Source organism: Pseudorasbora parva, chromosome 20 (assembly GCF_024679245.1).
Source record: "Pseudorasbora parva isolate DD20220531a chromosome 20, ASM2467924v1, whole genome shotgun sequence".
NCBI classification, from domain to species: Eukaryota; Metazoa; Chordata; class Actinopteri; order Cypriniformes; family Gobionidae; genus Pseudorasbora; species Pseudorasbora parva.
In genome coordinates, this window is record NC_090191.1 from 40,800,769 (window position 1) to 40,812,935 (window position 12,167).

At 41.1% G+C, this 12,167-nt stretch overlaps 1 protein-coding gene across 2 annotated transcripts in view; it reads left to right on the plus strand.

The window, feature by feature from the left end:
* Positions 1 to 235: 235 nt before the first annotated feature.
* Positions 236 to 12,167, plus strand: part of grm8a (glutamate receptor, metabotropic 8a) — a 275,021-nt gene continuing 263,089 nt past the window's right edge. For both annotated transcript variants that reach the window (XM_067428552.1, XM_067428553.1), the window contains exons 1-2: positions 236 to 322; positions 4,285 to 5,039. In XM_067428552.1, coding sequence (XP_067284653.1) covers positions 4,533 to 5,039 — 507 coding nt within the window. In that variant the 5' untranslated portion in view covers positions 236 to 322; positions 4,285 to 4,532. The remainder of the gene's footprint in view (positions 323 to 4,284; positions 5,040 to 12,167) is intronic.

Here is a 12,167-nt window from a genome sequence, read left to right on the forward strand (position 1 = left end):
TTTCTGCACTTCTGCACCTTTTCCTTTTCCTTTCCCTTCTTTTTTTGTCCACAAGAGTGGGTGTTTCCTTGATCGTTCAGGGGAAACGATCATGTGAATGTTCCTTCTGAAATGCATGCTTCATTTAAGACAGAGAGAGAGAGAGAGAGAGAGAGAGAGAGAGAGAGGGAGAGGGAGAGGGAGAGAGGGAGAGGGAGAGGAGAGAGAGAGAGAGAGAGAGAGAGAGAGAGAGAGAGAGAGAGAGAGAGCATTCACTGGGAGGATTTTGGTGATGCGCTGTTCATTTCAGCACCACAAACCATCATCTGAGAGCAGAAAGAAGGTAAGATCTCACATCTACTGCACTTCCATGTTAGTATGTTTTAATACTACACGAGAAAATATGATCTGCTCATGATTTTGTTTGGCATGTTTGATCATGGGAATATTTTGAGCGCGAAAACTGTCAGTGATGAGAAAGGGAACTCTTGTGTTTTATTGTGTCTCTGTGAGACCTGAAGGAATGTTGCAGTTGTTTCTATTCAGCTCGTTTAATAAGATGACAATGGTCACTTGACAGCACTTTATTGTTTGAGAAGCAATAGTTGCGCTTTTAATGAGACAATCAATGTGTGTGAAGAAATGAAGGAGAATGCAGAGGCTGTGTTGATTGAGACAGTGTGTGTGTGTGTGTGTGTGTGTGTGTGTGTGTGTGTGTGTGTGTGTGTGAATCATTGCATTGCATTAAAGGAATGTGCGTAATTGCACACGCCCGCATGCATGCTGATTCACACACATGGCACTATGATGTTTTTCTCATAAATTCAGAATTATGAATCAGAAATGTGCGTGCTTAATGCATGAATGGAGAATGTGTGTAATGTCTCGTATCTTTCTCCTGAATTGCATTAACAGACGTAGAACTCAATTGCACTCGATTGTATGCCCCCCCCCAAACTACAGTAGAGAGAGAGAGAGAGAGAGAGAGAGAGAGAGAGAGAGAGAGAGAGAGAGAGAGAGAGAGAGAGAGAGAGCTCTGGATTCCTATGAGACAGGTTCTCCTGGTGGAAATATAATGGCATCTCCAGCTGAAGATGGTTCTGCTTGACACACACTGATTCGTGTAAATTAAAAAGAGAAATGGGACACACTGCGACTGCCAGGGTAATAACTCCATCTGTCTCTGAAATCACGACAGAAGAGAGGGAAGACCCGAGCTCTCTCATATAGAGATTAATTCGCGCAAACTAGAGGAATATTAGGCTGAAACAAATCCAATTATGCACAGAGCGTCTTATATGCAAATGCATTTCAATTCAAACGGGCAGAAGTGTGTCCCTGCACTCGAGAAACCAATGCGCACTGGTCTTTCCCAGAGAAATGCAGAACATAGAGAAGAACAGTGAGTCGTTGTTCTAGAACAGAATAAAAGTGTCGAATAAATGTTGTTTTATATAGCTAATATATTGTTCACAGTAAGATCCAGGAATAATGAGGAGGTTTTTCCCCTAGTGTCAGTGTGAGTGTGGGGGATTTCAGTGGCATTAGTGGCTCTCCAGGAGAGCGCAGACTCATGCGTTCAGAAGTGTGCAGTGGACTTCCTTTGAGGGGTGGAGATGCTGTTGGCGCACGGAGGCGGCAGATTGCGCAGCATGTCTCTCTCTCTCTCTCTCTCTCTCTCTCTCTCTCTCTCTCTCTCTCTCTCTCTCTCTCTCTCTCTCTCTCTCTCGGAAGCGCGAGGCTGTGCGTGACCGCGCTCGTTGCGCGTAATCAAACGACGGCTCTCCGTTCTAGTGGAGATGTGGAGGTGTTTCACGAGAGGTTCTCTCTGTCTCGACTCTCTGGAAGGTTTTAGGTGCTTGGTTGTGTACCAACAGCAGTGTAAATTAGCTACCTTTGGAGCTTTGTGTGGTTTGGCAAAAAAAAAAAGGAAAAAAAAGAAAAGAAAAGAAATGTGCATTAATATAGGATGGGATTTATTCATAAAAATACAACATATATATATTTTTTCTAACAGAAACATTTGAAATATTTTACACACAGTATATATATATATATATATATATATATATATATATATGTGTGTGTGTGTGTGTGTGTGTGTGTGTGTGTGTGTGTGTGTGTGTGTGTGTGTGTGTGTGTGTGTATAATGTACAGTTTGTACAGTATAAAATGCATTACGCCTTTGGAAAGTCCCCACAATTCACAAAAACCTAACGTGTGTGTGTGTGTGTGTGTGTGTGTGTGTGTGGCCTGGTAATCCATACGTTATGGGGACAAAATGTCCCCACAAAGATGGCAATATCCAAAATCCTTGTCCTAGTGGGGACATTTTTAGGTCCCCATGAGGAAAACATCTTATAAATCACACAGAAGGAGTTTTTTTTAGAAAGTAAAAATGCAGAATGTTTCCTGTGATGGGTAGGTTTAGGGGCAGTGTGTGTGTGTGTGTGATGGGTAGGTTTAGGGGCAGGGGCAGTGTAGGGGGATAGGATGTACGGTTTGTACAGTATGAAATCCATTACGCCTATGAAAAGTCCCCATAAAACATGGAAACACGACATGTGTGTGTGTGTGTGTGTGTGTGTGTGTGTGTGTGTGTGTGTGTGTGTGTGTGTGTATGTGTGTGTGTGTGTGTGTAAAATTATGACCACTGACAGTCAAACAGTCAAATTATTTGAAGTGTCATGTGCATTTGACTTATTTATGGAGGACTCTTACTGCTCTAAGACTCTGAAATATCATTCATTGGTATCTATAACTGAGATCCTTGGGTATAAATGCCAGCTTATAGTGTTAGTGTTTGGTTGTTTGGGTCATGTGCACAGGATGGCGATCCGTGGACTTCGCATTGGGGGGATTTCTAAAACAGGACAAGTACTGCTCAGTCTCAGCTACTATAGGAAACATGTTTATCTGGAAGAGGCGATGTTTCCTGTTCCCTTAGAACGGCATAATCTATGATAATGTGCTGCTGTGTTTTAATTTGTTAGAGCATTCAAAAAAATTGATTCCTATAATTAAAATGACTTGTAATGTGGAATCAAATAAAGTATATAAAATGTATGTGTGTGTGTGTGTGTGTGTGTGTGTGTGTGTATAAAATTATGACCACTGACAGGTGTAGTTAACAACACTGATTATCTCTTCATCACGGCTCCTGTTAGTGTGTGTGATATATTAGGCAGCAAGTGAACATTTTGTCCTCAGAGTTGATGTGTTAGAAGCAGGAGAAATGGGCAAGCGTAAGGATTTGAGCGAGTTTGACAAGGGCCAAATTGTGACGGCTAGACGACTGGGTCAGAGCATCTCCAAAACTGCAGCTCTTGTGGGCTGTTCCCGGTCTGCAGTGGTCAGTATCTATCAAAAGTGCTCCAAGAGGACCAGTGGAGAACCGGCCACAGGGTCATGGGCGGCCAAGGCTCATTGATGCACGTGGGGAGCGAAGGCTGGCCCATGTGGTCCGATCAAACAGACGAGCTACTGGAGCTCAAACTGCTCCAGAAGTTAATGCTGGTTCTGATAGAAAGCTGTCAGAATACACAGAGCAGCTCAGTTTGTTGCGTATGGGGCGGCAGAGCCGCTGACCAGTCAGGGTGCCCATGCTGACCCCTGACCCCGCCGAAAGCACCAACAGTGACACGTGAGCATCATACAGCTCTGGAAAAAATGAAGAGACCACTTAAGTGGTCTCAGCATTTTACAGCATTTTTTCCAGAGCTGTATATATATACTGTAGCAATATGTATAATACTTCAAATGCTTTCTGTTGGAAATCACCGAATTTTAAGAACACACAATATATTGGTGACTGTACTGATATGATTATTACATATATTTTATTAAATTATTGAAAGAAAAAATGTTTTAGAGTATACTATAATTAAAGATTAACATCAAAATAATTACTCAATATCTATATTTCCCCAAATTTCTATATATGTGCATCCCGACAAAAACTGTTATGAAGATCCATCAGCCATAACCTTGATCCCTCTCTGTCCCAGTCCAATCCAATCCACAAGCTGAACTGCAAAAATCAACCCGACAGCTTCATTGTCCACGAATAGACACACTGCAGAATGTCTTTAGTTGCCTATGCAAATGTGAGGGAACAGGCCTTGATTTTGTTGTGCATTCAATGAGGCAGAAATGAAGGACCACACTGAGCTCCAAATGACTGTGATGTAATTTCCTTTCTGTCAAGACGTCTGTGTGCTTGATGAGTTTGCTTTGTTGCTTGTGTATAATGCATGTTTGATTTCTCTTTGTGCAGCCACTCATAAAGTGTTTGCTTTTATTTAGATGCTTCTGAAGATGGAGGCACTTGTTGTCTGACGTCTCCTTATATCAATCACATGACATGCACACCAGACATCTGTGCCCCGTGAGACGTTCCCGTGGCCGCGCCCTAAATTGTCGAAGTGCTCGTCTTCAGCGTTGAAATGGGCATGGATGTTCCCGTCCACCTGCTGCCCCGTTAGTCCTCGACCCCTTCAACTGGAATTTTCCGATTTACACTTTCTCACATTTTTCCCAGCAAACCTAAGGATATGGATCTGTTACGCTTAAGTCGGACTCAATACCAGCTCCTCTTCTTCCTCTGCTACTGGTTACCAGTATCTCTCCAGCGGGTGGAGACGCCACCTATCGAGTATGCCCACTCAATCCGTCTGGATGGCGACATCATCCTGGGGGGCCTGTTTCCGGTTCATTCCCGGGGTGAGCGTGGTGTTCCCTGTGGAGAGTTAAAGAAGGAGAAGGGTATTCACAGACTGGAGGCAATGCTGTTTGCCATCGACCTTATCAACAAAGACCCCGAGCTGCTACCCAATGTGACGTTGGGTGCCCGTATCCTGGACACCTGCTCACGGGACACCTACGCCCTGGAGCAGTCGCTAACCTTCGTACAAGCTCTCATTGAGCGCGATGGCTCGGATGTACGCTGTGCTAATGGAGACCAGCCCATATTTGCCAAGCCCGACAAAATCGTAGGAGTCATTGGAGCGGCCGCCAGCTCCGTCTCCATTATGGTCGCCAACATCTTGAGGCTTTTTAAGGTAAGCACGCTCACCTTGTTCTTCTGGGGATTGGGAGAGGGGTGCAAACTGAAGTTGTTGGCAGTGACAGATGTTGAGTCCAGATGTTGAGTCGAGTCCAGTCCATATTTGCCAAGGGTCTAACCATGCCCTTTTGAGGTGTGGGGTTAGGGTGCAATAATCTGGGCTGGTAGTTGAAGGGTGTAGGCTAAAAACAAATCAAGACCAGAATATATTTGGCAAGTTTGACAAAATACTTGGGTTATCGCCATTGTTTGCCAATATTATGAACGTGTTTGAGGTAAGCAGGGTCGCATAAGAGGTCTAACCGTGCCTTTCTGGGGTCTGGGATTGGGGTGTAGACTGTAGCTGTTGTCAATGGAGTTTATAATACAGTGTAGTGGTTAAAAATCTGGGCTGGGGATTTAAAAGGTTCTTTTTTGACCAGCCAGTATTTGCCAAGTCTGGCAAAATTGTTGGGGTCATCATGGCTGATGTGTCTCCGTCATGTTTTCAAAAAGTAAGATGTTTGAGGTAAAGAGGGACACATAAGTGGTCCTTTCTGGTGCCTGGGAATGGGACAGAGTTGCTGTTGTGAATAGTGGTCGTAGTGTAATGTAGAAGTGGGCTGGGCATTGAAAAGATATAGTGTAACGAACAAAGAAGATATGAGACTGAACGGTTGAACTGTTTCTTTCTTGTTATTCTGGGGCCTGGAAATGGGGCGTAGTCTGTTGTAGTCGTTAACAATCTGGGTTGAGCCTTTAAAAGGTGTAGGTTGGAAACTACAATCAAGACCAAGTTCAACAAAAATGTTTAGGTGTTTGCCAAAATTATGAGGCTTTTTGAGTTAAATCGGGCCAGAGTCTGTAGTTGTTAATGGTGGCCCCCCAATAAGTAGAAATGGCCAAATGGCAAAAAACTGCCCCCCCCCCAATGTTCAAGACATGGTATAGTGTAGTGGTTAGCAATCTAGATAAGAAGCCAAAAGGCTGTTGGTAAAAACGGTACAAAAGGCAATCCATGGCCACTGTATCCTTGAGAGAAAATACTTATCCAAAGAGTGTTCATGGGCAACCTAGGGTTAAGTTTCTGCCTGCTTACTTTTAAGTCTTCTTCAGTTGTTCTATGAAGTAGACACGGTCTTCATAACCACGGGTGACCTCACACAACTCAAACTACGGTTGTTTGAAATATGTTGTGACAGAGCATGGCCTGGAAGAATCTCAAGGCAGGATGATTTCGGAGAATGACACTGCCCAGACTCTATTGTATTCTTAAATGTACATCCCCCTACCCAGCAGGAAGATCACTGTTTCTGGGCAAACGCGACAGGGAAGTGAACTCCGGCATTTTGCTATACTTGTCGGTGGGAATTAAGTGAACCAGGGGGCTCTTTCATTGTCATCATTTATGTATGTAAACAGCTAAAGTTACAATCTAGTGTTTTCTAGAAGAACAAGGCCTCCAGGAGTTGGGATGTGCCTCATATAGTGTCTCCCATGTCTGTAGACTGAAGTTCAAGTGGCCTCTTGACAACAATAGATTTTAACACGGTCATGTTTAATAAGCAGTCTAAATAACACTTCTGGCCGACTGCTCATTGTAGTTGTCATAGGAACAACTCACGGCCGTCCTGTGCCAAATAGCGACACGATGTTAATGAAACTCTACTGTTTATTCCACACTCATTAGCTGACCATGATTTGACTGATTGATGTAGACACAGTGTGCCCAACGACCCATCCGCAGTAAATGACGCATGTCCCATATTGCAAGCGCAGATCTTTTTCTGTAACACAATGTCAGCTGCCAGACTTTGAAATCAGGAAGTAATCGCGTTAAACACGATTAGAAGAGACGTTGTCTTGGGTGTTGTGCATGTAAATGGCTGCGAATGTGCTCATGCATGTTCTTTTTCCAGCATGGCTGTTTAAGGCCTATGAAATGCTGTTATTATTAAATGCAACATTTTTAGATTTTCAGGCTGAGAATGTATATCTTGCTTGCTTGAGAGAGTTTCTTGAGTCATTCGAGTCTACAGATGCAGTCAGACACAAATGGCACTGTGAGCGTGTCAAAAGATCAGACCAATTATCTAAAGATCAATGTTGTGGAAGCCTCAAACTTATTAAAAATGCGAAGTGTATTTGTGTGTGTCTGTGAGTTCAAATACAAATGGCTCATTACTTTGCAGATACTTGTGCATTGTCGTAGATTAAGGTTTCGTGTTTTTCCTCATTAGTAAGTAGCTTTGGAAGAAACTGTTTGCTAAATTGATAAGTGCAAATGAATGGTGAAAACTGATCCATGCTGAGGTGGGGGTTTCATGACACTTTAAATAGCACATTTGAAATATGCTGATGTTAAGATTTGTCACTGAAAACAGAGAGTGCACTGTGAAAAGGGGCCGATGCCAGCGCATTGTGATTCTGAATGGGGCTTATGGAGTTCCCCGTCAGAGCTCCTGTTTAGGTAATCGCTACCGCATTAGGATGCATAGCGAGAGGACGGCCACAGGCTGTTAGTCCCCTGATTTCCATTCGTCCGACGGTCCCCGCGCACTGCAGGTGCAATTCAGATGCAATTCATTGGGGAGGTGATTTATCAGGGCAGCCCTGCAGGTGGGGTCTTACCACATGAGATTTCTGAGCACCATGAAGTGCCTCCAGTTGGCGTTTGGCAGAGTGAAAGAGGAACATGCATAATGCCGTTGTGTAATATATGCACTATAAAAGGTAGTGAGCTGCCTTGCTGTCGACTGCCCCCCAGGTAACAGGGAACATTCTGAGCATTGTGAGCAAACGTTCTTCCAGTAATGTTAATTGAACGCTTTAATAATGTTCTCAAAACCTCGGCACAGAAATCTTATTCATACATTGTTCATGGACTGTTAATAAAACGTTTTTTTAAATATTGATACTTGTTTCGGGATGTTCAGAGAACATTCAAATTCAAAATCGAAAAATTGAATGTTTCCTTAGCATTTGCATATTTAAAAAACTGGACACTATTCAACTACTCAATGGGAATGTTAGCAAAACTTTTAAACTGCTACATTAAAGCAATACTTCAATGCTGGAAAGATCCAGGTGTATTTAAATTGGGTAATTTATGTAGTAGAAATGTGAAATAATTTTAGAAGTTGGTGCCTTCTTGACTGAGAAAAGCCAGGAAATGTATTTTTGGCTCATGTGGATGAAAGACAACAACTCCCAGAATGCACTTGCTCCTCTGCCCTACAAGGCCACTCCCAAAGCCGTTTTGTCAGTCACAGCCACAGTCGTTTTGATTTTTAGAGTAATAAATTCATTTAGTTCAGTTAGAGAACAGACACTACAATTAAAAACTGAACGTGTCTGCTCAACACAGCGTGAGCCGAACGAGAGTCGCAGCACAAACACAGCAGGAGTCAGATTTCAGGGGTGTGTGTTTTGCTTCCACCCATAGAAAACATTTGCTGCATCATAAAGAGGAAGATGCGACAAAGAAGACCTAAGACAGTTGAGCAACTAGAAGCCTGTAGCACGATCATTGGAATATACTACCGGGTTTCTACTGATACACAACTTAATGCTAAATCGCTGAAGTAACCCTTTACAGTATGATAAGCAAATAGACCAATTAGTAAAACTGTCCATGTGTAGTTATTTTATTCTAAACTATTTTTAGTAACACTTTTAGAATACTATTCCTTCATTAATAAATAACCAGACAGGACAAATGAGTTATGCTAGCCTGACAAGCCAGAGCCACATCAAGATGTTTGGTCTGGAAACTCTCCATAGACGGCTCAATCCGAGGGGCGGATAAACGGTTGTCTTTCAAACTCCCTCTGCACGCGATAGGATAGGGCTACAACCAACCAGAGCAACGAAGGTGAAGCGGAGCTCGTTGACAGATTAAACATTCGCCGTATCCGGTCGGCTAAACTCCGAACACATCTTCCCTTTTTAAGAATGACTTCAGTGCCGTTCTTTGTTCTTTTCTCAGAGAAAAGCTTAACTCCAAGTCTTCCAGAGTCGCAGTCAAAGCTGATTCGAAAGACCGCCGCCGTTCGCCAGTTTCTGTGTTTACTAGAAGCACGCAAACGCAACTCGGCCGTCATTATGTTAAGCCCCGCCCATCGACTCTATACACGATGTGATTGGCCCGACCAGAGTTTGGCGTTTTCAGCTCAGAAGGGTATTGAGAGTTGCTAGACTACAGATTAGATTTGCTGCCGCTAGGGTTCATCTAGATTTCTAGACTAGAGTTATGCACTATTAACATTCTAGTAACTCTGATTATTGAATTAGTAAGTATTGACGCTCAGTTGAATGCTTCTCGTGGTAGTTCACTATTAGTCACAATTTTTTCACACCTAGAGAACTACTATATACAGGTTCATAATAAATGTGAATAATGCATAATGTTTAATTAATTCTGAAGTGCAGGTCATAGCAACCCAATAGTAATGACTCAAGTATTACCAAATACCTAATGATTTGGATCAGTATATCTAACGTGAAAAACATGATAATTCTCTAGTAATGACTAAATTCATTATAATGTTTTTGATAGTGTGACTACATCTGTAATTGCTAATAATTTGGATCAGTCTTCTAAAGTGAAGATCATGGTAACCCACTGTTAATTACTCAAGTGTTACCAAATCCGTCAGAAACTATTACTATCCAAAAACGTACAAAAGTTACTTGCTTCAGTAATTACTAGCGAGTTGTTGTGTTTTTAACTTTAGAATACGGATCCAAATAATTAATAATTACTAAAGGATTTGGCAATACTTGAGTCATTGCTAGTGTGTTATCATGACCTTCACATTAGAATGAATTATGCATTATTCATGTTAATTATGAATCTGTATAGCAGTTCTAAGTAGTCCTCTGGGACGTGTGAATATAATAGTAGTTATTGATTAACTAATAGTGAACTATCACATTTAATCAAGCACTATTACTAATTCAACAATCAGAGTTTCTTGTTAGTTAATAGTAGTTAGTGTTAATAATGCATTACTCTTTTGTTCCTGTGAAGTTTTTCATTAATGACAGAACAGTGTTTTAAAGTGTTACCCTATTTTCCTTAATTATCACAATTTTACTGCCTTCTGCACTGCATTATCAAGAAGAAATACTTGTTCAGCTGACTTTAAAATGAAGGCTTTTAATGCGGCTCACTGTGGAACGGATCAGTACACCATCAGTGCTGTTGGGACGGTGGGTTTGGTTGTTAATTAAGATGCTTGTTACACCGCTGCCTGTTCTTATTTATTTAACAATATTTAGCAATATTACAATCATTGGCAAACAATTGACATGCATATTCATGAGCTCCGGCTCGGCATTCATTGTGCATTCAGACTGAACTTTTCCAGAAACGCTTTTAAGATGGACTTGAATAATAATGATTTTGCTCTGAGTGTAGCATTCATTTATTTGTAATGCAAAAAGCGGTTGAGAACAGGATTTGTGTTGTAATTGTGTGTGAGTTAGTGTAAATTGTGAAAAATTTAAGCTTTTTTTTAAGTGCTGGATTGCTTTTTCAACTTTTCAACGTTTCATATAATGAATAGGCCTAATAGTTTTCACTTTGCATGTGAACACATTAACATACTAACATTATTGCATGGTTCTTGCAAATATCAGATTACATCCTTTCAGCATTTTTTCAGCTGTGAGCAAAAGGGGTCAGCGTGGTTTTGACGGCGATGTGCAAAATACGGCTGGATCAATATAGCGTCCATCATAATTGTGTTGAAACACACCAACCTTTGTGCTTCTGAAAGCCTGATTCAATTACAAGCCACAGGCTTTGAGATTACTTGTTTATCCAGTAGCAACATGTAGCCCTGTCCATTCAGTCACGGTGGCTTTTACTTCAGGTTTTGCCTTGATGTAAAAGGGAACAAAGGTAAAATCACGCCGCATTCATGCTGAGAGCTAAATTGGCGAGCGTAAATGTTTTTTTTTGTATAAATTCGCTCTGCATCTCAGTTTGAAGTTAAAGAGAAAGACTAATGTGTCGCACAGCCTGTGAATTATGAAACGATTTTGTGCTTCATTACTCCAGAAAGACAACAATTAGATTAAAATGTAATTAACCAACAGATGCACATTATGTTGGGTTGAGTCAGCGAGACCGTTATCGTTAGTCTCTGTGTGTTTGTGGAAAGGTCAGAATCAACCGCGCTCTTCCGTGGCTTATTTAGACCACGAAATGCGGCACGGCATAAATCACTGGCATGGCACTGCGCTATAATGGATTGTGTAATGAAGTTGGCATTTTCATAAAGTTTTTTTTCTTCTCTTATTGAACCAGCCCTCTTAAGTTAATTTCAGCTGATGGGTTTGCTTGCGTGCTGAAAACCATTGGCATCGGCACACGAGGCCAATAAACCTTTGCACCTTCCTAAATCTATTAAATTGCATCTTCCTGGCGGGAACCTTCTGTGCGCGGCTGAATGCATGTGTTTTATGACATGCTTGAGTGATTGTCCTGGAAATTAAATTATGAGAAAATGTTCATATTTTTGAATAATCCAGTGTACTTTACAAATAGCATTTGATTATTTTCTCTTTATTCAAAAATATATAAATCAAGCAGATATGTCTACCATGTTATGCACTATAACAGACATTTCAATCGATGTGCTGCATTTAAACTCTACATTTCTGATTTTCAACTGGCTTTGTATTGGTACAGTTTTGGTAGTATATGTAAATAAACAATGTTTCCTTGTTCTCCATGTTACATGGCTAGATAAATTCAAGTTTATTTATCAGCAAGACTTTTGACAGCTCATGATAGCACACTCTAAAAAAATGCTGGGTTGTTTTGATACAATTTTTATGGAAGCTTTATTCCGCCACAGTATTAAAAAATGCAAAAGGTAAATAATTTTTTTTATTTCGCAATTCTGAATTTTTTCTCAGAATTGTGGGATATAAAGTCAGAATTGAGTGATATAAAGTCAGAATTGTGTGATATAAAGTCAGAATTGTGTGATATAAAGTCAGAATTGAGTGATATAAAGTCTGAATTGAGTGATATAAAGTCAGGATTGAGTGATATAAAGTCAGAATTGAGTGATATAAAGTCTGAATTGTGTGATATAAAGTCAGAATTGTGTGATATAAAGTCAGAATT